The following is a 25906-nucleotide window of genomic DNA, read 5'->3' as shown; positions in this document are numbered from 1 at the left end:
AATTGCTTCGGCTCTAAAGATGTAAATTGGCTGATTTCCAAAAGAGGTTGTCAAAGAGTCGCACCATGTATAAGGCTGTTAACAGGAGTCACCAGCGTGTCCCACAAACAAACATTCCTGTGGAGTCAAAAATAACCAAGTCAATATCCATTTTAATCACACATCATAATTCCTGCAGGCCAGAATACAGCAGAGTTCGATTAAAAAGAGCCAGCATTTAAATAGAAGCTCGTAACACACTTTTCCAAATCTTCTACCTGTTGTCTGTTGAAAGACCCGCAGTGGCAATAAGGGAGGAAGAGCCCACAAACACGAAGTCATGAGCTGTCTTGTTGTGGCACTGCAACGTCTGGCGGAGAGAAATGAAGACAAAGTTAGTAAAAGCAAACAAAAATGTGAATGCTGAATATAAAATAAGTGAATATGAAGGAAGATATGACAATAAAAAAAGAAATGATTTATTTGCTCTTGAGTTTCTTACCAAGAACGGTTTGGGCGCATTCCCACTAGTGTTGGTCTGCCAGAGACTCAAACCTCCATCAGCATCTACAATACCAAACTACACAAAACACCCAGAGAGCAGATATGAGACTGGGCCTAATGTAACATGAAGGATAATTCTGCCTTCTTTCAGACGGATATAAACACTTTGTCAGCTGAGAGCCATCATTCCCTTAAGCTGTTTTGGATTGTATTTGGATATTGGTCAAAAAAAGAAAAAAATAAACCAATAGCCTCGTTATTCTAAACATCTATTACATCATGAAAAATCAAGACCTCTGGGAGTGATGTCTTTCAAAGTCTCTATTTCTTTTACTGCATATTTCACTCCTTTGACCAGAACAGGCAGATAAGATAGTACTGGCACAGGAGAGGCACCATCTGAGAAAAAGATTAGCTTGAGTTCAGTGCAGTTGAATCACTCAGCTGAAGAACAATGTCTGAAGAATAATTCCCCTCTGTGGTTCGTGGTTGGCAAAAATGTGAGAGGGAGTGTGAAAATGCTGCCGAGTCTGACAGGCATCACAATGCAGCTAAGAATAGTTTGACATCTGTATAATGGTTGTTAGTGTTATAAATGTTATTTCTCCACAGTAGAGGTTTTGTAACCTTGTTTCCTTGGTGGTTGAATCGTATCCTGGTGACTCTGGAGTTGCCCGGACTTCTGAAACAGATGATCTGCTGCGAGTGACCCCACTCAAACATCCTGACGCTGCCGTCCTGAGCTCCTGTCAAGTCTGTAAAACGAGACGTCAGCAGAACGTCAGCCGAGTATTCTGGTCCCAACATGAGGTTTTGGCTTTTCTTATTTCCGAAAATAATCATCTTTATAATTGATGAAGCAAACACACCTTAGCCATCATCATACACTTTATGACTTGCTGGGCATTGCCCTACCCTCACATGTAAATCTCCACAGCAGCGCAGCACAGCAGGAAATAAACTATGCCACTTACACAGAGGAATAAGAACCTTTTTGGGTGATGTAATCGTACCCTGAGGGCACTTTAAACATGAGGAAATATAAAGTCTGAATAGCCCCTTTAACAGGCGAATACTCTTTTCATCTACTGACAGACATTAGAGTCGTACTTACAGTAAGGCAGTGTGGGATGGGAGGTCATTCTTCTCACATTATTGATATTTCTCTTGATCATCTGGGAGAGACAAAGTGAAGAGGAGAAAAGAAAGATTCTCAGCCAACGCGAACAAACAATGCTGTGCTTCATTATGTTAAACTGTGTTTGTTTGTTTGTTTTTTTTTTCACAAAAGGGAAAAGTACACATTTAAATAAACCCAGTTACACAACGCTGAACATTTCTCAAGGACATACACAGCCAAGGAGTACACAATGTGGACGGTCTTAAACATCTATTGCACTGATTCTTTTCTGTCATTCAAACAGACTGATGGGTTCGTTGAGAACCAGTACAGAGAGAGAAACGGTGCTCGGGCACCTCTTTGTTCGTTGTGTATGTCTTGATTACAGACAATTACAAACTAATTTTTCCTTTTAGTTACATTATTTACTGAAGAATTTTGTTGCTGCTTGTGTTCTCTGAAAGAAGAATTCAGTGTTTTAACAAAGTTCAGCATCACTAGTTAGAATTCCCAGCTGCACACATTTACTTTGCCATGATTTTCCTCACACAAAAAACACACACAGTGCCAAAGGGAGTCAAGGCACTCGCACATTAACTTTCACTGAGAATTCAGGTAGGTGTCCCAGCCACTGCCCTTACTAAGCTGATCAGTGAAAGGGCACAGTGCATCAAGATGGTGTGTGTTAGAGACTCAAGCACCTCGGCTCAGGAGTGTGTTGTGCACTGACATTGAAATTTTAGAACGTATAATAATGTTGAGTGAGGTTATTTTCTGTCCCTGATGACATTATTTTATGAATTTTTTACCGAGTCTGTTTTTAACTCGGCTTTTATCTGTTGGTACACAACCTCAAACAGAAAAACCCATTATTAAGGATAACAAAAATTGTTGGTTTACACAACAGAAACTCATAAAGAAGCTCTTTAAAGAAGCTTTGCTGTGGATGATTTATTGCCAATGCGGCAGAACCAGTTGTCTCCTGGGGACATATAAAGGTGTTGAATTGAACTGAATTAAATACTTTTTTAATTGACAAGAACCTGTTTTAATTTCAAATGCTTGTTCAGCTGTTTTGCCGAAAGTCAAACCGACTAATGTTTCATCAGTGGACTGTCAATGTTTGCCAACAGTTTGACTATTTGATCTATTATTGCCTTTAAATGGATTCCGTTCCAACCTAGAGGAAAATGACAGACTCTTTGGAGAAATAATTATGATGGAGAGAGTGTCTTCCTGCCCAAATCTACATATCAAGAGCAATGAGCAAAATGGTTAAAATCAACAAAGATGACTCACTACTGCTCTATTCAAAGACACTGCTATCACCAGAACCAAATCAATCTCCCTTCCCACTGCTAAAGGCGAGTTCCCCTGCTTCAGGGGGAAAAAAAAAAAAAAAAAACCTTTATAGACTTTTCAATCATAACAGCAAATAAATGACAAACTGCAACAATCAACAACATCCGATCCCTCTGTGAACCAATGACTGCAGCTGATTATAGCAGCCACAACGCTTTGGGCACACTGAGCCTAAACGAAGACAAACTATCAATTTATTTTAAATACCTGGAGTACAAAGATGGGTAGATCGAGTAGATAACATCAAGTTATGCCAGTAAAACCATGAATAGTGTGCTAGACAAACATTGTTTATGGAAGCTTAAGGGATCATACTGCTGGTTTCCCAGGATTCAGCTGAACTTGAAACTGCATATATTTCATACGGCAGGTGAACATGTTCAGCAGTATAGTCTAAGTGTTTAAAACATCCACCACTTGTTAACATTATGTTAACATAATGCTTTGGCTGACGGACCTGTTTGTAGTTGATTCTTAAATCCCCTCTGTGAGCATGTTCCTACATTTAACATATAACTTCTTTTTGGCAGGCCAACGGTGCGACCAGCTTGTTGGGGAATTTCACATGATTAGGGATGAAGAAAGAGTGGTGGAGTCCAATTTGTCTTACACTGGGGGATTTTTTATTGAAGCTTTATATCAAGGAGAATTGAGGATTCACTGATACACCGTTGGTGCAAATTGCCACCTAAATTCTGAGTTGCAACCTCTGAGTATAATGTTATACCTAGAAAAAGGGACAATTATAGATTGGCCATCTTCCATCACTAGGAAAATACCTAGAGAAGAGCCAGAGCAGGGATGTGTGATACACTATTGGCTCTTTAACCATAAGGAGGAAAACATGATTATCATGAAAACTGAGAACACTGAGCACTTTGTTACTGTCTAAAGGCTGATTATTGGATCATAGCTCCAATAATATCAGCACAGAACAACACCTGTGTCTGCAGGAGCCTTTAGTGCAGTGGCCATGGCATCAGGTCTAGGCCTCACAGTGACCTTTAACCCAGAGTCAGGCACAAATAAGTGAGCAGGAAGAACTGACTGAGTGATCATGTTTTCAACATTGATCAGCTGATTACCACTATGATAAATTACATGTATCAAACTGAGAAAATGTCAACATCGGACCTAGTTCTGGTTAAAATGCTCCTTCATGGGTCATAAATGTGTGAATGAATCAAAAAAGGTTTTAAATATATGTATAATTTAATAAAAGTAAAACCAGCAATACCATTATCAATATAAATATTACATATATCTAGAACTCACCACAGATGCTCCCCTGCCAGTCTGCACGCTTCCCAGCCAGGGCATGTTGATAGGTGTGCCAGGGGTACTGTGAGTGTACGGTGTAGTGCCATGGAGGCTCGCGAAGTCATCTCGTGCATGGACCACCAGGAAGTCATCACCTCCAACACTGTAAACAGAATGACTATTAACATACACTTTCATTACAATGTAATTTAAGTTTATATCAGAGACAGTTCCGGACATTATTTTAAAAACCTGCAGGATTTTAATGAGGGCAACATATCCGTTAACACTTTGTGCATTTATTCAGCAGCCACATACAAACATACAAATGATGCTACTTGAACGTACCTACACACAATCATGCTGAAGCATGTACACCACCTACACAACCATTACTGAACCAATCACACTGTCCAGTGCCCACACTCTATTTAGCTCTGTTGGTATGGGGGTGAAAAGGTGAGTGGTTGTTACTCTGGATGAACTCAGCCTTTGACCTTCAATACAGAATGCACACACAGCACATACACAGATAGCTCTCTTACCCTTTGGCTTCGGCTTCATCATCATCGATCCATGTCAGGATCTGTGTGGCCAGGATGGATGACACATCAAGCTCCTGAATGTCATGGGTAGAGGCCATGACTAAACAATTACGGTTTGCCTGGGGACAGAGACATCAAGTTGAGAAAGGCAGATATGGGTGACAAAAAGGATAGCAAAAGGGAATATAGGGCAATTTAATCAATATGCAAATCTAACAAGAGAGAAATGCATTTTCTTACTCTAATTTTCTTAAGGTCACAGTACTAATTAACTTTTGCTTTTAATAATGCCTTGTGGTGCATCTTCATTTGAATCAATACAGAGAAATGTCCAGGACCACTAGTTCTCTTTAAATAAACAACTGAATTCATGTAAGACTAGCCTGCTGCAGAGTAGCCAACAACTACCTGCTGTAGTTGGAAAAGTGGAAAATGAAAATATCGACGATGAACGATGAAGGTGCAAGGTTCATGTCAATAAGCTGACAGACAGAGAGGGGAAAAAAAGGCCATAGATCAATTGTCAATTTTGCAGCTAATTTTTCGTTTGCACGGTCACAATATCAACAAAACAATTTTTAGTATGTGTATGTTTACATATTTAATCTTTTTACTGTCATGAAAAAGCTAAAATAACATCTGCAAAGCCAATTAGTCATAACATTACAGTCCAATTGTAACCCCACATTATATTAGACATCAACATTTTGATGTTAAAACAAAAATACCAGTGCAGGCCAAGTTCATAAGACTAGTAAACTTTCGCCGCAGTATATTGTGTACACAATAGTTGTACCTTGTTGATGGCAAAGGCTGTGATGATGTCTGATTCTTTATGGATTATGCGTGCCTTTCCTCCAGGGCAGCCCAGCTCTGACTCAGTCTGTACAGAGGAGCAAACATACGTAGACAAATAAATACACTGGCTTTCAGTTTCCATCATTATAGCTGCACAGTGGTAAATATGTCTTATAGACAAATGACACCCTTGACTTCAGACATGTTTCCCTTCATGCTACAGAAGCAATGACCTGTAAGATCCCGGAGCGCTGTTTATGATCAACTGACAAATTATTTGCTGTCGAATGTTCTGGATGGGAAAAAAAAAATAAATCTGCGTTTACACTTTCATTTCTACTATTTGACACGTGAACTTTGTTTATGTCTGTTTTTTTGCCTTAACTTAAGAGAATGTATGTAAGGTGCATTAGCCCCCACTGTTCACAACTCAAGGCAGCACGAGTGGTGCATGTGATAAGAGACCATAAACTGCATACGCTGACATACTATACCATGCCCTATGTCCTATGGTCTTATGGGATGTATGCAGTAGCACAGCATGCTATACTGTAGCTCTGCACATTGTATGTTACATATTGATGCCACAGTTACTGTAAAGGGGATAGACATCGTTTTTGCATGATATTGAATTAAAATCTGCTGCATTTATTCAAAGGGAAAAGACCATGTCTTTTTCTGTCAGATGGAATAAATGAAAACTTGCAGAAATCTAAATATGGTGGTTTGCCATTTTCAGCGCGCACATAATCCCCGTGGGACGTAGATTCACTGCAACAGTGTTGGGCCCATTAATCAAGAAGCTATTCAGCCTCATAACTTGTCCTCAGAGAGACTGGGCTAATTAACACTGAGCCAAATGGAGTAGCTATAATATGGCAGCTTGCACAGTGAGAGACAGAAGATTAGAAAGCTTCAACGAAGCATCAGTGTACAGTATGATTTAAGATTTATGGTTTGCATTCACATGAATATTTAGCGAGCTATCTAAGCATGTAATATTGTAATGTAAGATTAATATCAAATACTGAGGGGGGAGAGTTCATGGCCCTGAAATATTTGTACTGTAATTCTGTCAAGATGACAACTTTAATGTTTCTACAAATCTATGTGACAGGCCACATCTACTATTCCACTGTAGCAGGCAAATGCAGTCACATGATGTGCTTGTTCCTATCTAAGGTACAGTTTGTACAGTCTACACTTCAGCATGCTAATATGAAGTTTCATAATTTTTCCAAACGTATAAAAATATCACATTTTATTAACATGCCACAAAAACAAACAATGCCATTTTGTGGTTCAGGCTGGTGCTGGTTTTACAAATAACTGTAACTGCATGATTTAAATTTATTTTGTGCAATGCTCTCACCACCTTTGGAGTGATGTTATGATGCATGGCAAACTTTATAGCGCAAAGTGTGCTGATAAACTGAGAAATGAAACATACAGTTTTGAAAGCAGTGATTTTTCTTTTGATTGCGAAGTCATCTCAAAACTTGCAATATCATGAAAACAAGCAAGTAGCATTGTTTTACTTATAAGACATTTCATTATGAATACCATTATTTCTCATCATCTACTGATGGGCAACATTTCTTTTGAAATTCTCCAATATCAGTACCAATGCAATACCTTATATTGTGTATTTCTAAAAACAAATCAAAATAAATAAATAAATGAAATATCAATAAATTTGATCTTTTTCTTTGAGAGTATTGCAGAAGGTACTGAGATGTGACATCCAGCCCATCCCACTCCAATACCATAAACAATAGTTAATCTGAAGTTGCTGTACCTGATTTTTTCCTGTCTCGTCCATTCCTGAACATTTCATACTGTCAGTCTGGTCCTCAACCAACTTTAATGATTGGGGGGAGGTACAACAGGGCAGACACACACACACACACACACACACACACACACACACACACACACAAAACACAACAACAACCAGTGACGAACCATGCAAACACACACAGGAAATTATTGTGATGTTAATCAAAGTGCAATTATTTGAATTAAATGAAAATCATCATCATGCAATTGGAGGCAGAAACAGTTCATGTGGTCAACATGCGGAACAAAGGAAGCACAAAGGCACCAACATAGATGTAACAGCACTAAAGATGAATTTTTCCTCGAGGGGAGAGGGGGTACAGACGTGTTGAGGAATCGAACAATATAGTTAATCTGTTATTCAGTGATTATTACATTGTGCTGGTTTTGGAAAATGGAGACAGCTCATGCAGTACGTTGCCACGGTGTAAACATGGTGTACCTCATTTGGGTCCCGTTTTTTGGTAAAGATGTTTCTAATGAACGTCTCCTGTATTTCTTCCTGTTTGACCAGAAACTGCCACAAACGTTTCACTGGCAGTGCAGAATGGTGGCTTGTCCTGAAAAGAACAGAACATCTCCTGCATATTAACAATAATGCTCAATGAATCGGTTGTATCAGTTCATTGAAGCACAGCTAAATGTGCTCAAAAATATTATTTCTGATCTAAAAAACTGAATATATCTGATGCTTAAGGCAAGACACATCAAATACAAATGCATAATGTTGTTCCTCCATGAACTGTAAATCCTTACAGTATATAATCTATAGGCCATGTGGAACTCTACATGGACTTGGATATATTATAGTTTGGTTGATGTGGATGTATTGTACTAATATATCTGGTGCTTGAGGCAAATCAACAGAACAGCATTTTATTAACATTAAGTCATGACGTTTCAAGGCTTGAAGTAATATTTTTAAAAGTAAGTCAACTGCTCTATATGTATGCACAAAAACAAATTTTCTTCTTTTTTTTTTTTTCTTTTTTTTTTTTAAGGAAAGACACACTAAGCTTGACAGTTAAAATTCAGTTTTAAAAATTCTCTTTAACTGGATTCTGATTTCAAGCTCATGGCGGTACCTGAAAGGGGTGTTGGATGGTTCAAACAGAGCCTTGTGCCTCAGCAGGGCAGGGCCAGGCGTGGCTGATTCGTCCTGGCGGTGTGTGGATATATATTTGGAAGGGGGGCCTCCAAAGATTTCCAGCCTTTTCTGTAGCAGCTGCTCCCAACGCTGCAGCGTTTTCAGCACAGCATGACACAGAGGAGAGCCAACAGGCAAATCTGCATTAAATACAAGCAGACACACATAAAAAGGAGGCAATAAGATTTGCTCAGATAGGCTTTGAGAGATGAGGAGGCCCTTCTCTATTTCCTGGATGATAGTACATCAGCGGGTGTGTGGTGGATTTGAGTGTTTACCTAATAGATCATATCCTGCCATTGGGTAAAAGGACTTGAGGTTGACCAACACCAGCTGAACCATGGCCAGACGCATTAAACACCAACTGAGAGGAAAAGAATCCATTACAAATGAGATTACGGTTTTGAACATAAGCACACTAGATGGGGTCAAAGCTGCTTTCAAAGCACATGGAACCATAAAGGTGCTTTCAGACTGACTGTGCAGCAAAATATAGAGGCAGTGAAATGAAGTCCGTGGGCAGTCGCAGTGCAAAAAATGACTGAGTGCCGTGTTACCTGTATGAACTGTGGTTTGAATGCTCTCGTTGCGGAGAGTTGGGGTCAAAGACGTCTTCGTATTCATCGTCATTGTCATCTTCATCTTGACTGCACTGACTCTCTTCAGAATCATACTCAACTCTGTTTTCTGATGGTGGCAACTGAGGCTAGAAGACACAAAAACACAATAAAACAGGATGACAGATACCCACACCACTGCAACTTCACACAACAGATACTTACTTACTCTGTTTTTCTTAAATTTGCTAGCAGTAAGTTTTAGCATGTGGTAATACGGCTGTTTATAAGACTACTTCCAAGAGAATCACTATCCAACTGACCACAATAACACACACACAAAATCCATGAACACTGAACCCTGAGAAGAAATGTATCTGGAAAACAAGTTAAAATCATTATATAAAAAAAACTTTTTTTTTTTTTTTTACCTTAGCGATAAAATAATCCCAAATGCTGAGCTCTGGGGGAACAAATCGTTCTTTAAAGATGGAGGCAGCTTCTTGTTCCACTACAGGGACCTGCTTGGGACTGGTTGGCCCCTCCCGCTCTGTCCCAGAATCCTCTCTGGATCCACTGCGTGATGACAGAAGCTTGAATCTTCTGGATTTTCTGTCTGAGCCACTCGGAGAGGCTGGGGTTTCAAGAAAAAGTAATAATTTCAGCTACAATCTCAACCACACGCTTGTTATTTTGTGCATTACAGCATAACACTTTTTCTAATTTTGTTTTTGCCAGTGACAACTGTGCCATGTTAAAATAATGAAATATCGTTCTAAAAAACAAGACAAAAACACTATAAAAAAATAAATAAATAAATAAATAAAAAATAAAAATAGTTCAAAATTCTGACAATTTGAGTTGCAGTTGCATTACATCAGGTTTCCTCTGCCAAGCACAAGAGAGTAGCACAGAGAGAGTGTGCATGAAGCAGCTTCCCCTCTAATGGATTTCTCTGTGGCCTACAGATGGGAATCCAATTAATTTAGAACTGATTTCATTTAGCTATTGGGTCAACGCTGAAAGAAACACCCCACACAGAAAGCCACCCAGGCAGATGACTAGAAAGAAAAATCACAGTTGCCCACCCGGTGGAGGTGTCCTTGCTGGGCTGTTAGGTTTCTCTATGACTGGTGTCCGGGCACCCCCTCCAAACACAGTCACCCACAGCTTGCTGTTGAGAGGATGGGCCACAATGCGAAACAGCTCGTTGCTGGAGTGAGTGGCCATGCCGTGAACAAACAGACTGAGGAAGACAGCAGTCAGGACCTCACAGAGCAGCACAGTCAGGCCTGGCTGGCTCTCCTCACCTGCTGAGCTCAACAGACGAATCATAGAGGTGATGCCTGGGGAACAAAAGAAGACAGGAAGACAATGGCATCTGTAGAAGCAGTTTAAGTGTGCAAACTGTAAGAACTGTCTGTATGAAAACTTTTGATTCAAAGATAATGACAATAGTTCCAATAGTTCTCTCTTCGCAACCCATTCCATCAAAAGAGCAAATCAAACAATGAACTGATGCTATAAAGGTACAGCATTAGTAAGACAGAGTAGTGTGCTGGGTACCATACTTCTTTTTCATAATGAATACGAGCAACATTTTACTTCCCACACCTCCCTTTTTTCCATCCTGTGAATACGTTCTGGAGCACCACACATTAATCAGCATGCAACAATGGCCTCCAGAAAAATACAGTTCAAGTGCCATCTGCTAGAAAATAAAAAAGATCCAGTTCTTTAAGGAAGTTACTTAGACTTCATTAAAAATAGATTATATATCCAATATAATACCTCATTACTATGGATAATATATTTTATTTAAATAGGATTTAATCAGAATGGTTGTTATTAAGTTTTTATTTCTACATTTATTTATTTTTATGTTGGCCCTGTGATGAACTGGCGAGGGTTAGGGTGGACCCTGCCCTCGCCCAATGTGAGCTGGGATTGGTTCCAACACCCCCCACGACATAGAAACGGATAAGCGGTAGAAGATGAATGAATTAACTGATAAAATTACATGATTTACCTGGCCACTGTGCTGGAGAAGTGTTTGGCTGCACAGACTCGTCCATGCTGAGAGTTCTGACTGGCTGCTTCTGAGACAGCAATACACTCTGATACACAATCCCTGTGAAATGGTTCACATGGCTGCGGGAGATGAAACGGAAAAAAGAAAATGGTCCCCACGGAGCCAGTGTGAGGCCACAAAGCAAAACATTTATATTAAACATGAAACGCTGCACTGTAAAGTGAAATTTAAAAAAATGGGTTATACGTTGTAAATATATAATTCGTAAATGTTTTATTTTTTAACTTTAACTTAGAAACAACAGTGTCTAAGAAAGAGCCATCCCAAGAATACATCTTTCTAGATATAGACAGCGGGTAAATTCTTATGTGGCGTATGTATATCTGATGGATGTTTACATACAGTCAAAAAAAAAATCAACTGAAGTTAACAACAGAAAAAAAAAAAACAGAACATCAAATACATGGCACACATCAACATGCCATCAAATAGATGGCAGAATACGCAACCCCTGCAACCTACATGCTGAAGCATATTGTAAAAAATTCAATCTCTTCACCCACTCTCAATCTCACATGTTCGAGAACAAACAATAGACTCACAAATTAACCAAACTTGAACAGTGACATGCCTTTGGAGAGTTTATATCAGAGTTGCAATGATAAAGATGGTGTTAAATTAGAAATGGCAAGACAAGTTTTGCTGGAGTGTTCAACTCAAAGAAGTGTGTGATGGATGACTGCATGCATGCATGTCCTAAGAGGAGGATGAGGAAGTATAAGGAAGAAAAACTGACTTCTAATTTAATTATGCTGTTTGAGGTTTGAAATACCAAGTTTAGCATGCTTGCTCTGTAAGACTAATAAATGTTTTCTTTCTTACTTTATGAAATTCTCCCTGTTTGAAACATAATTAAATTGATACTTGTGATTCTGCCTCTGATGTCATGGCCTTTTCAGGTCAAACCTTTTTAAAGTGGAAGTTGAAATAATTCTATACTACATCAAACTATTTCGTAGAACTGTGACAGTAAATCACACAGCAGCACAGCTGTGTGCCAAATGGGTTATTAAAAGAAGAAAAGAATAAAAGAACACAGTCCAAAGTTTAAATCCTACCGGGTTGTTAAAAAGATTTGGAGCTGTGGCACCTATGCCTCCTAAATAAACAATGTTTCTTTCATCTGTCAAATCCAAAGATCAAATTAAATATTAAAAATAAGAAAATAAACAACACTCATGCAGCTTTCATAAATTATTCTCAACATGTTCAAAAGAAGCGACTGTTACATATTTTGGTTAGCATATTTCCATTCCAATATAAATAACTATAGAGCTTTATAAAACTATTTTACAGCTTGTGCTAGTCATTGTGCTAATCATATTTTCTAAAGAAAGCCTCAAAACATCCTGAAAAGCTTTTTCTACTGCGGTATTACATTTGTAATGTTTGACATCAACTGTATGTGTGCATTACCCTCTCATTATAAAGTATGCTTGGTAACCGGCGGTCATGTCCCTTCCCCCTTATTTCTTATTATTCTGCTCCAATAAGCCTACAAACCCTCCAACACATAAACAAATGTCACAACCAGAGGTCACAAATTAAGATTATTTTTGTCTGCATTTAGTTTTTAATATGCTAATGCTGAGAATTGGATCACTCATGACAGATTAATGATCCAGTGGTGGCTGCTGACATTAATGGAATCGTGTCAGGGTGAGTGTGGTGGAAAATGAAAAAGTTGTATCAAAGTCAAGCATCGCTTCAAGACATATTAAGAATTCAACAATCTTGCTTGGAGAGATGCTGGCCTGTAAATACCCAGCATGAACTCAAACCTATCTGAGTCAGGTTACATAAAAGCTTTAAAGACTCAGCTGGGCTGTGCAAAGATTTATTTCCCTACATCGCTAAATCATTGTCAAGAAATGGATGTCTTAAAAATAGCTTCAGGTTTGTAATGTATACATTCAGTTTAAAGCTGCAAATTAAGGTGCATTGTGTAGCAATCTCTGTAACATGACAGCCATGAGGCACAACAGCCTAAAAAAGACTGGTAATAACTGAGAGTACTGAGAAACTCACCTGTAAGTGTTTCCATCACAGAGACACTGATATATACACGCAGACAAGGAAGCAGCTAAAGTGTGCATCACGTAGATCTGAAATAGGAGCCATGATGAAGAGAAAGACTGAATTTCAATAAATGTTTAATTGAGATGGATTTTTTTTCCTTCTTCACAAACAATCGTGTAGTTCCATTTAGCTCAGCGGAGCTTTATAACATCATTCTACTTCTTTCAGGCCAACAATATCATTGTTTTGGTTCACTGCTCTCAAGAGCTTGGCGTCGATGAAGAGCAAAACAATACCTCAAGGAGAACGAATATTGGACTTAAATTCATCAGGTAGGCACAAATGCACCTTGTAATGAATGCTAATGCTGTATGCTGTTATTGATAATGCGTCACTAGTTTATTCCATTGCCTGGAGTTGGCCACATTCTGTACGTATTGGAGGTTAACACACAAATAAACAATGAAGTTTTATGTAAACATAATTTTTTTAACAGTCATGCACACAGCAAACTCCAAAATAGTAGAAATCTAAATTATTAAGACCATATTGCACATCTGATCGTGTGGGTCATTGACATCTCCCAGTAATATTTTCAATAAAATCTGAAATCCAAAGGTCCTCTTGTAAGAAAACATCAAAACCAAACGGAGACCATCTCACCTCATTGTTAACAACATCAGGATGTGGGGGAGAGTCGAACGTATTGATGGTCTGCAAGATGTCATGAGCCAGGTTGGTCAGGTACACGATGGGATTGGCCACCACAGTCTTTGCATTGGCTGTGCAAGCCATCAAAAGAGGTATTGAGGTGTGTTGGGAGCCCGATGTCACTTCAGATTGGATGGAGTCGTCCTGTAGGCAGCAGACAGAAAGGAATAGGCCAAATTATTAAACTGTGCCTGCAGGCAAAGTAAAAAAAATAAAAAAAATAAATGTGCACAATATTTTCATATTGTTATCACAGTAAACTAGAATTGCCTTCAAACATTCTGGTAGAAAGTTTCAGGAAGCAGCTGTCACCATGACCTTGAGCTTAGATCACCAAAATGTAATCATTTTATACTTGGGAGCAAGTGAAATTTTGCAGGTGTATAAATAAATTCGCTCAAAGCATTACAGCGATATTCTCGTGGTTTATAAGAGATGAATAAAGCCCCAGTCTCTAGGTGCGACTGCAACTAGAGACTGGTGCTTACACCATACACAACCTAACAAAAAAATAATATCACACCACAGTAAACTTGGAAAAAAAAAAATGGAGGGTGGAGGAGACAACTCACAAAGAAAGATAGGAATTGTGCAATGCTGCTTTGAACTATGAAACAACCTTCTTCTGAGGTATAATAAAGACACTGCTCCTGTGTCATGTATGGTATTGAACTTAAGAGCAGGATGTCTTTTCCAGTGTATGTGTGAATGGCATTTAGAGAGCACTACACAAAAGACTGGAGGATGTGGTTGTGTGTGTTTGGATTCCTGATAATGATTGTGTGGGTGAGTACACCACTAGCTTATGCTCATTGTGCTTGATGGATCACATTCAGTTGTCACAAAGTTCCTTAATAAAGCTTCCACACACTGAAGAAAATACAATGAAAACATGTAAGGTGGAGGGGGGGACTCAACAATGAACAAATTTGACAACCATGGGAGCAGAGTTAGGATAAAAGAAACTGCTTTTATTCAAAAAAATCAAAGAGCAAAAAGGAATCCCTGTGCCCATCAACTGTGCTGACATTCAAGTGTCATTCCCATGCCGGTTCATTGTGTTGTTTACCTCCTAAAACTTGACTCAACCTTCTAATAGTCAGCCTCAGGCAGGACTTCCCTCGGGAGGCCTTAGAAATTCAGTTCAACCTGTCAGCCCACTGCTTGAGGTGTGCAGGCAATCGCCAATGTACAATAAATAGATCTGAGAGTGCACTTCTGTCTCGGGAGTCGTTTTTACATTATGACAAGCCTTCAGTTGTCTTTATTCATACATGGCATTTGTCCATTTAATATCCCTCTCTTCAAACAGGATATTTGATCATGTATGTTTTAATTAATTTATGCATATCCTCTTATTTATATCTGCTTTGATCATTACTGTGCTTTTTCATAAATCATCATAGATATCTAAGTTGTAATGGATCATCACCACCAGCAACCTTAAAAGTCAGACATTGCGATTTTCGATGGAAACGGAAAGGAGCCTTACTGACTTGGCTGCCACCAAAACACTGTGCATGTCTTAATTACCTGATGAGACTCCTGAAGCAACAATGTGAGCTCCATGCGGACAGAAGCCAGTCCTCCACCGTGGCAGCCATGGAGGCTGCAGTAGCTCAGAAACATCCTCAATAGGGGCTGGTTACTCTGCAGCCAGTGTCTCCTGCTCCTCTGGCTGTCACCACGAGGGCTCCCAGTCTGGAAAACCATTTTGACTTTATTATCTTTTACAGACAAATCAATCAACATCCAGTCACGTAAATATGCCACTATTGTACAACTGACTAGAGTTCAAGTAAAAGCCCCACTTTGGTATGACAAAAACTAGTAGGCTTTGAATTATTTCATTTATTTTGTGAATACACCTTGAAAGGATGCTCTGCATGGGTGCATATGTATAATTAAATTTCCTGCTGAAACTGAATTAATAGTGGAGAACAGAGCAAACTTTGCTGCAGCTTCTCAGAAGGATTTTTGTACCCAAACAACAAACTCTGAAGTGTTACCATGAAAGATCCCAGGGGGGCCAATGAATAAACTCTTGAATAAAAGACACATTTTCTAACAATGACACACTGCAGTTGTCTTAATTTTTTATTTCAGCAAGCGTAGCATTGATTTTTCCTCACAAACATGACAAGTTTGGAAACAAACAGCTATATACACCTACCTGTTCTTCCTCCACCAACCCAGAAACAGGGGCTTCACCTTGGACAGACAGCTCTTGCAGGCAGGGCTTGTAACTGCAGCAACGCTGGAGGGCCACCATCTGGGAAAAACAGAATTTCATCTTAAAATCAATTTATTGAGAAGGAATTTATCATTCATGCGTAGGAGTGAAAGCAAAACATTTCATCAAAATGTCAAACTGTTTTCACAGGAGAGGGCAAACAACTTCACAAGAGAAAACCACTGAGGTTGTTTCCATTATGAGGTTTATAGGCACTGACACACAGAGATGAAATCTTGAAACAATGAACATGAAGAAAGATGAGATGTGTGGGAATATGTTATAAAGTTATAAAAGTTTTATTGAGTGAACCTATGGATGCAGTCAGAATAACACTACACCACACAGACAGTTATTCTGGAAATTTTAAAACAAAATCAGATATTATGATGTTGACCTTTAAGTGTTTGTGTATGTTTGTGTGTGTGTGCAGGTGAGCAATTACCTCTCTTTCTAACCACTGGTAGAGCTGGTAACGTAGCTTCCCTCCTTCCAGTTCATACCCTGTAGACAGCGTCCGGAGCTCGTTGGTCAGGATCTTCAGACAGGCAGTAAACTTCAGCTGGGCCACTAAGATGTCATTGGATGGAGTGATGAAGTCGTTGCTGTCTTCACTGTCCTCTCCTGTCACCGTCTCCATTAGCGGCGAGATGGCATCCTGCGTGTCTTGGAACACACTGCTGCTGTCTGCAGTTCTACCGCTCTTATCGTTTTTAGTTTCTTCTTCATCGTCATAATCTTCCTCGTCATCTTTATCGCTGTCCCACTTCAGCTCCAGTGGCTCATCTGGAAGTGTCAGGGATGGCTGGCTCCAGTCAAAACTTAAAACTGAATCTGATTTACTGTTGGATAAGCTGTTTGCGTCTGACTCGTAGCCATTCAGAGCTGGCTGAGACCAATATGGCTCTGACAATTGTCCGTTCTTGCTCCCAACACTGAGTTCAGCACTGATGCCTGTATCGTCCTGGTTCGGGACTTTGGAATGCTTTTGAACTTTAGGCATCTTGGAGAGGACTTCAAGTGCAAGCATAGGGCAGCCGGCTTGTAGGTGTGCATACGCGGCTGTGAAAAACAGTCTTCTCTCCTCCAGACTAATGGAGTCAGCCCTGCGACCCTCAGCGGTCAGACCAACTTTTGCCTTGTCTGAGGAGCCAAAATGGCGGCGAAGAAGGAGTGGGTGGGTACGAAGGTAGGTGTAAAAGTTGAAAACCTCAGGGTTACAGGTAGACACAAAAGAGGGACCTGTAGTAGATAAAAATTAAACAGACATGGAAATAAGTTGTGCTATTGCATCAGATACTGAAATCACAGAAACTTTTTTTAATGCAGGTATAAATAAAGGCAAATTAAAAAAAAAAAAAAATTCTTTCTGTGTGAGCATCCTAGATGTTCTATGAGTGTCATTTATGACAACCACGGGATGTTATTTTGTATCTGGATTGCTCCTTAGTCAAAACGTTGTTCAAATTAAGTAGTCTTCTGTGTCCTATAGGGAGCAAATTCATATACATAAAGGTCCAAATATAGTTGCAAAGCTGAGACATTGTGTGAAAGTTGAGAATATGACCTCAGATTAATTTTTCAGGCTGCAGCACTAATTAATCTTCCCACATCTCTATCTGTTGTGTTTTATTCGACAGGCCTGCAATGCCCACAAACCGGAGCATATACTAGTAATACCATCAGTCAGATTGTGTGGGAAACAATTGATTTTGTTTTCTTGATCCTTCACAAAATGTGAATGTGAAAATCTGGCAACTGAATAACACAGAAATGAGTTAGGTTCCACGGAAACCGTGAAATACTGTACAGTATGTAGTGGACACTGTGGGTTAGCAATCGCAGTGCACTTATTAATTTATCTACAATTTCTCTGGTGCATAGAAGCACAAAAAACTAAACACCCCAGAATTAATAGCATTACATTTGCTCTCATTGGATGGAGAAATGTTGCTGTTCGTTGGTTGCTCAAGTAGAGTGTCCAAGGCTTTGCTGTAGTCTTCCAGGACCCAGTGAGCCATGCTGCGCAGGAATGGGTCTTTGTGGGCTGGAATCTGAAATGTAAAGAGAATTACAATGACTCATTCCAGTTTCTGCAGTGAGTTAATTATCAAACACTGGAATCAAACAATACTGGGTAGTTTGATGAAATAGTGCGCAGCCTGTATGTACCTGCTTGTCTTGCCCCAGAACATGTCTCTGGAGGATTTTTTTATAGGTAGATGCTGTCTCAAACTCAGACTCATACAATCTGGAGATCACTAGCGCCAGCTGTAGGTCTTGCATTTTCTCTAAGCACACCTGGAGGAGAAAATAAAATGTGATTAGTTATTATTCATGAAAAAGGAGGGAGGGTGAGTTATTAGCAAGACTAAATTGGGTGAGACAAGACATGCATACAAATAATACCCATTCCGAAAACCCCTTAGTGCAGTAGGACTTCATGAAGCTATGAAGCCACTACTTTCTTGTTTAAAGGAAATAACCAAACTCTAAAAGCTGAAACCCTGTGCTTACAGATAGTTAGTGGATATAGCTGAAGTTGTTCTAGTTGCTTGCAACTGATAAGATGTGAGGTGCATTTCAATGAGACTACCTTCTAGCCAGAGAGACTAAAAAAAATAAAGTCAGTGATAGCCCTTTGTTTGGGTGACACTCAAACAATTCAATTTCATTAAAATGCTAAGAGAAGCTCCAGTTACTCACACAAATAAAATAATGTGACTCATTGCTTCAGGGATTTTTTAAAACCAGAAATAACCTTGATGAATAAAAAATTAAGTAAACAAAATGACCACAAGCAAAGCTGAGACCACATGACCTAAATGTTTTTTATGGGTTGTGCTCAATATGATTAAAGGTTACAGGTTAAACAAAAACTAGAAGCACATTTGCCAGTGCCATAAAATCTTACTCATGTTTGCCTCACATTTCTGACAGAAAAATAAAAGTAAAATGTCTTACAATATAAACAATACATTTGATTTAGGCCAAGGAATCCATAAAATTTCAACGCATATCCAGTTAAATGGTAATTTCACATTTAAAGTCACAGGGTTCCTGAACTTTGGCTACAAAAATCTGAGAGGTTGAACTTAAAAGAATGGATGTATTCAAATATGGATGGGCATCTTCATACATGTGCAAACTGGGAAAATAATGCCTCCGGCTACAGCTGTTGTTGGTGGCAAGAAATTATGCTACAGTTCTTTGAGATTGATGAGTCATGATCTATTTTTCTAAATGTGGCTGCTGAACAGTTTACTACATCCAACACTGCCTTTGACCAAGAATTTTGTAAATAAGTAAGAAAGCAAGCAGAATTAACCTTGGTTTAGCCAAGGTTAATTCCAAGCCAACCTTAGAACAAGTGCTTCTTGCAAACAATGTGTCATGTATATTTTCCACTTGCCTCAACAGCATCCTTAAGGGATCCAGCTAGAAGGAAGAAGGCTGCAGAGTGCTGGAATCGTTGTTTTCCCAACAGAGAAAAGGCATTTTTCAATGCTGCTTTCCTCCACCGGTCCTCGCTGAAGTTGTTCCGGAAAAACTCTGTCATCTTGGCATTCTTTTGGGACCTGGAGGAATGACGTTATGAACCAAAAACAAAAGAACAAAACTGCAGTCATAGGTCTTCAATAATCAGACTTCCTTAGTCTTATTAACGTGTGTGCATTTGTATTTTCAAATGCAAAACCATGTCAGTTCTACCTACCTGTACAATCCCCACACCACTGCCTTCTTTTTTAATGCAAGATAAAATATAGCTGCATCCAGAGGATCATTGCTTCTCTGAAATGAAGCCTTGGCAACCTGACAGAGTGGAGGGGAAAAAAATAAATTAAACTCAAGCCTCCTCAGCCTACAGTATATAGTTTTATACACTGAGCAAGTTGTGGCTTTATGGGTCATTTCAGGAGCAGTATGCTGTATTTTAACGCAACCTCAGCAAAATTCCAGTTTCAGCTACCTGACAGCACTTCATAAATGAAGCAATCAATCTAAAGTACATAGAGCTATCACAATAATGTCAACCTTCAAAGGTTTAATGGGTGAAATTGAAAGAAAAGTTGAAGATGCTTGGCACTTGAAAAATTAGCCGACCGAAAACAGTATAGCTTAATTTTCTTTGAATCGACATCCAATTTAACGTTCACTTATGCAGTAAACAAATAAAAATGCTTAAAATTTTGAAAAACGTATTGATAATTAAAATAAAGCTCCTCTGATGGAAAATGAAGCTAAAATATCTAACTATACAAACTGAATGTTAAAGTGAACTCAACAGATTTAATGCCATTTCCCTTTCATAAATGCCTAATTTTTACTCTTGTTGGTTGTTATCTGAACTTACAAATATTATTATTATTATTATTATTATTTCAAATTAGAGAATCAGCTTGAACAACGCTGGCACTGGGTCAGTGTTTAAGGTACCAGTCACATAAATAAAAAAACAAAACAAAAACAACAGCAACAACAAAAATAAAACCCAAAACTGCTGACTTTAGCCCTCTCACCTTCTCAATGCACCGGCGTAGCTTGTTGGTGCTGCGCAGCCACCAGCCCACGCCCATGGAGCGGAGCTCAGGCCAGGTGGGTTCTCCCTTCTGCAAAGCAGGCAGCATGTTCAATAGCTCCTCCTCTGCTTCAGAGTGGAAAGCCCAGGCATAATGACAAGTTGACAGACCTGTAAAGAGATGAAAAAGACGTGGACCAATGCCAGAGGTTCAGTATTTCACTGGGGAATGTCAACACGGTAGGTTTAAGGTTTTACAAAAACCCAACACCTGCAACTTGAGCCGGTAATTACAGAGTCCATTTTCATATATTTAAAGCAATGAGTTGCCGCTTAGAGTAAAAGTTTTCTATTTCCACTGATTGAGGAACCAATGCAGATTTGGTGTCCTGCTTAAGGGTCATTTTGCTGCAATATTTAGTGACCATAAATAGACATTGCTCGCTTCTCTCTCTGCTAAAACATTTTCTGTCAAAAATCTATGAATGAAACCATCACTACCTTTCTGCCATCTTTAGCATGGTTTATGGTTTTACTGCCTAAATATATAGGTGAGCAATGCTTATATTTGAAGGAGTGCTAGGAGGCAGTCTTTTATACAAACTGGAAGCTTGCATTCAGCCTTACAAGTTTAAACAAGCTGAAAAAATTGTGTACACAAATTTCCACAGGCATTTGACTCCTAATCAGTGAATTCTGGTCTTTTTATTTTATTCAATATTTTTAAATACTTTTTTTTTTTTTTTTAAATTCATGTGATGACATCAGATATAAAATTACCCATAAGCGTACTCTTTGAAAACCCCTCTCACTGTACCTTGCCGTAGCAACTGCGCTCGGTGTGCTGGAGGCAGGGAGGTAGAGAGAAAAGTATGAAGTCTGACAGCCAGCAGGAACTTCAGACCACATTCATCCAGCGTTTCCCCACCTGGTACATGAACGACAGGCATCTCAGTGATGGCATTTGAAATAGTTTTTATATTCTGTTATTGCATTACATCGATTTGAAGAGCCTTTGTTTTTATTTCTTTGCAGTACCTTTACTCTTGCCCTGACTGTCGTTGATATCTGTGCTTGTGGTAGCAATGGTGTCGGCCAACGCCATGAGAGACATCTGCTCCATACTGGTTAATCCTGGCAAACTGGAGTGAAGGAGGTGGCTGGATAGAACCTGGGCGTGTTCTGGACCAAAGTATGTGGGACTGTACTGGGATAGGTCAATAACCTAAACACAGGGAAAAAAACACAGAGGAGGATATGTGGAATTAATTTGTACAGTATTTTTAATCTTCAAGAGATCACATACTTATGAGAGCCAGGAAATTATGTTAGATGCAAGGCTGTGTCATGGCTAGATTCAATTGTGCAACAAAACATACACATTGTTACGTAGACATTAACTATACACAAGAATATATCCAAAGTTTCTCCTACTGTCTAAACATACTGATGTATATATTAAAGCAATACTTCTGCTTGTCTAAGCTTCACATTGGTCTACAGAGGGCACAAAATGTTGCTGTCTTCCCACAAAATTTTAATCAAGCACAAAGTGCTTAAACTTACTTTGTTGCTTGTTTTCTCCGCATCGTTGTCCAGAGGGTCCAGGTCCACAATGTTGGATGTATGAAAGAGCTCATCATAAGCATCCGTTTGACTGGAACCATGTCCACTATCTCCACTCACACGGGCCACTTTATCTGCAAGGACGCACAAGGAACAGATTAATTACACAAGACGCTTGAGGAAAAGTACACTCCTGATGTGGAGACAGCCGATCAAATTAAAATACCATAGGGATTTTTTTTCTTTTTGGTTACTGTAAAATGTTTCTCCTTACATTGTTCTCACTTTGTATCCCCAGAGACAGAAAGAAAAAAAAATAGGAAGGAAACTAGTAGGACAAAAGAAAAATTTCTCAGACCTTAAAGCAGATAGACTAAAATTAATATTTACTTTCCCACTTGTAAACAGTCCTTCTCTATTTTGGTTTGTGGACCTGCTTGATAACTTACCTGAAGAAGATTTTTTGTTTGTTAGATTTAATATACCCTATTTTGCGGAACATAAGGCGCATCTCATTATAAGGCGCAATATCAATGAACGGGTCTATCTTCATACATAAGGCACACCGGGTTATAAGGCGCATGATAAAACATATAAAAGGAAGCACAGTACGTACTGGTATTACAAAAAGTGGCGGAGGTAAGCGTACTGCGTACCGTAGTTAGTGTGATGTTGGAACAACATTGGAAAACAACATTTGATTATAATTGGATTATGACATGGATTTGAAAATTTGGTTTACAAAAAACTAACGTTGTCTTGGCGTCTAATTATAGTAAGGTAACACTGACTAAATGTTGGATGGTGGTTGGTTGCCAGCACTGCAAAATTACTTATCTAATGTTGTCTGACGTTACAACCCATATCCAACATTAATACAACGTCCCTGTGTCAGCTGGGAATGCTCTGACAATCCATCAAGCAGAGCGGCTTCGTCGCTTACCAAATTTGCACTAAAACATTTTGAAAGATTTTTGAGCACAGTGTACCACATAAAATTGGTTTGAGGTCAGTAAGCACAACAAGAATCCATACATAAAGGCGCAACAGATTATAAGGTGCACTGCCGAGTTTTGAGAAAATGTAAGGATTTTAAGTGCGCCTTATAGTGCAAAAAATACGGTATTATGACATACAAGTTAAAATCCTTATTTCCCAGCTTTATTCAATAGGGCAGCTTACAGAATGACAGAAAATGAGGGAGAAAGAATGAGAAATGACACTGGAACTGAACCAGCACCACCACAAAAGGATGCTGTAGCCCCCTGTTTATGGGGCTTAGCCTGCAATCTTATTTTCTTCTTTAATTGATATTCACCAAAGCAGCCTGTTAAGCTTAGTTTATTAGTTTAGCATATCCATTATATGCACTAGCGATCAGAACAGGTCTAAATTCAACTTTATCTAATATTATAAATGATCATATAATTATTATAATTTTTTTTTTTTTTTATTTCAACCACTAACAATTACCCCTACAACTTTTAGTTTTCTCCATTTAATGATATAATAATATGTATATAATGCTTCCATTGTATACTGACCAGGTTTTGGTGATGTGTCCTCATCAGCTGCCAGAAGGGCATACAGAGGCAGGGGAGGGATGGAGCTTATCTCTGTGTAGTCAGGGCTGGAGTTGTCTGCTTTGTTAAACATCTTGGGATCCCTGGCTGTGCTGCCTCCAGCACTGATGGTCCGAGAGCGCACACGTTTCTCTGGGTTGTTGGAACTGTCTTTAAGTGCTACAATTTCTCCAGCAATGCATTTCACCAGGTGGGAGAGGATGGCCTTGGCACGGTAAACCTGAGAATAGACAAATAATGCTACAAGTCAAAAGATATTGCTTTCCTTCCAAAACAAGAACTTTTACCAAGAATTCAAATCCAGTTAAATCATGATGTTAAATCAACTGGGGAAGGTTTGTTAATAAACGAAAAATACATTTTCCAAAGAAAAGATAAAAAGTATCTATAACTACAGTAACTCAATAGTTTTTCAACTTACCTTTCCTAGATCCATGAGTTCCAATAACTGTACAGGATGGTATTGAGGCAGAGTGGGAAAGAGTTGGTGAGCTGCTTCAAAAAGCCCAGAATCTTCCATTTCTACAGGGAGGTCATAAGCTGTTCTCTTCCCACTGAGTTTCTGAGCCAGGCTCATCATTGACCTTGTCAGTGCCTTTTTGGGAGGGGCTAGTGAAGACATTGGAGCCCCTGGAGTAAATCCGTCTTCCTGGCTCTGTCTGACAGCTGAATTTATGGAGGAGACACTGCTGCTGATGTCTGCGTCTTGGGCAACAGCAGTGTTTGGTCTGGGTGGTGTTGGGGGCTGCCACTGGGAGTAGACGTGCATCTCGCAGTCCATCCCTACAACCAAGATCCCATCGCGTACCCAAGAGAGGGAGACCGGAATGGGTAATGAGCCTTCAACAGAAGAGACCAGATCAACAGACTGAAGCAGCACCAGACGAGACAAGGTCTGGTCTCTATTGGCATCAGATGACAGGCCCAGTTCTGGAGGCTTCCCTGAGAGTCGGCCATACATATAAATCTTTGTCCCAATGCCAACAGTCAGAACATGTGAACCATCCTCTTGGGATACCCAGTCCAAATGAACAAGGCTCTTATCAGTGGAACCAAAACAGTTTTCATTTGGTAAAGAGAAGTCCACATTACTTGGAACATTGGAACTTTCATTTGTGCTACTGCTAATGCTACAGTTAGCGGAGGGATATGTGCTGTCCAGGACTATGGTCTGCTCCAGAATCCACTGTGAACCACCTGTGGACTCGCACTGGAAGATTCCAATGTGGACCAATGGTTCTCTAAACCCTGCTAGATTGGGGCTTGCAACGACATCTGAGCCACGCTGTACGGTCAAGGTTGGGGTGAGATGGATGTTGTAGGGAGAGGATGCCAGAGTAGGAGTCGACTGCCCATTGGAGTTCAGATGAGGTGTTGAGTTGAGAGGTGTACTTGGCATCTGCCTGTATGCAACTGCGATCCGTCCGGTGTGACAGCAGCTGACCTCTATGGGGCGACCTGGCACACTCACTGCACTGCTGTTGGGAAGCCTCTCCTCAACCAAGAGGGGCCACTCCTCCCACTGGTACAACAAGCTGTCCATACTGAAAGGCTCTGTTGTCTCAACTTTACACCTCCAGAAGCGCACCTTTCCATCAGAACAGGAAGTAGCAAGGAGGTAAGGCACACAGCCAGCTGGCAGAGAACACGATGCACTCAGGTGACCTAGAATGACAGACAGAGTATTATTAATTTTAGAGTTTTGTTTTCCAGATGTTTTGTGGGATTTTCTATTTTCCAGCTCAAAGATAACAGAAGCAGATTTTCTGATAAAGGAACATATATGTTGTTAAAAGGCTTATATGTATCAGTGTTTTTTAATCTTTTGTTAACTGAGGGGCCAGTTTGTTAGAGATGACGGTCCCAAAAAATACGAACCTTGTACTGGTGTCTACAGCCGTGAGTACTAAACTCCTGATTTCTTTGTCAGTGCCTTGCAATTGAGCCTAGAATAAATATGCCTGCATGGCATGTGTGTGGTGACTGTGCAGGTTAGAGTAGAGACACTTCCTTTGTAGCATTTAGTGCCACACACTCACTTAATTTTGCAATGATGCGGTGCAAAAAGCAGC

The 25906-nt window shown here is 39.6% G+C and overlaps 1 protein-coding gene across 1 annotated transcript in view; it reads right to left on the bottom strand.

Annotated features, from left to right (window-relative positions):
• The window catches only part of dmxl1 (Dmx like 1), a 47257-nt gene that overhangs the window by 4893 nt on the left and 16458 nt on the right, over positions 1 to 25906 (bottom strand). The window contains exons 19-49 of the mRNA XM_029509781.1: positions 24256 to 25499; positions 23796 to 24054; positions 22252 to 22385; positions 21724 to 21910; positions 21503 to 21613; positions 20687 to 20856; positions 19882 to 19979; positions 19579 to 19744; positions 18339 to 18467; positions 18091 to 18220; positions 16612 to 17408; positions 16107 to 16205; positions 15467 to 15634; positions 13886 to 14077; positions 13232 to 13308; positions 11141 to 11262; positions 10200 to 10457; positions 9543 to 9745; positions 9112 to 9260; positions 8833 to 8918; positions 8493 to 8694; positions 7850 to 7967; positions 7367 to 7429; positions 5567 to 5653; positions 4771 to 4889; positions 4241 to 4388; positions 1598 to 1658; positions 1111 to 1238; positions 482 to 559; positions 258 to 349; positions 65 to 117 (exon numbers count right to left, since the gene is read on the bottom strand). Of these exons, the coding sequence (XP_029365641.1) occupies positions 65 to 117; positions 258 to 349; positions 482 to 559; positions 1111 to 1238; positions 1598 to 1658; positions 4241 to 4388; positions 4771 to 4889; positions 5567 to 5653; positions 7367 to 7429; positions 7850 to 7967; positions 8493 to 8694; positions 8833 to 8918; positions 9112 to 9260; positions 9543 to 9745; positions 10200 to 10457; positions 11141 to 11262; positions 13232 to 13308; positions 13886 to 14077; positions 15467 to 15634; positions 16107 to 16205; positions 16612 to 17408; positions 18091 to 18220; positions 18339 to 18467; positions 19579 to 19744; positions 19882 to 19979; positions 20687 to 20856; positions 21503 to 21613; positions 21724 to 21910; positions 22252 to 22385; positions 23796 to 24054; positions 24256 to 25499 (5928 nt within the window). The remainder of the gene's footprint in view (positions 1 to 64; positions 118 to 257; positions 350 to 481; positions 560 to 1110; positions 1239 to 1597; positions 1659 to 4240; positions 4389 to 4770; positions 4890 to 5566; positions 5654 to 7366; positions 7430 to 7849; positions 7968 to 8492; positions 8695 to 8832; positions 8919 to 9111; positions 9261 to 9542; positions 9746 to 10199; positions 10458 to 11140; positions 11263 to 13231; positions 13309 to 13885; positions 14078 to 15466; positions 15635 to 16106; positions 16206 to 16611; positions 17409 to 18090; positions 18221 to 18338; positions 18468 to 19578; positions 19745 to 19881; positions 19980 to 20686; positions 20857 to 21502; positions 21614 to 21723; positions 21911 to 22251; positions 22386 to 23795; positions 24055 to 24255; positions 25500 to 25906) is intronic.

This window comes from Echeneis naucrates, chromosome 9 (assembly GCF_900963305.1).
Source record: "Echeneis naucrates chromosome 9, fEcheNa1.1, whole genome shotgun sequence".
NCBI lineage: Eukaryota > Metazoa > Chordata > Actinopteri > Carangiformes > Echeneidae > Echeneis > Echeneis naucrates.
The sequence above is the reverse complement of the archived record's forward strand: the minus strand, read 5'-3'. Positions and strand labels throughout refer to the sequence as shown.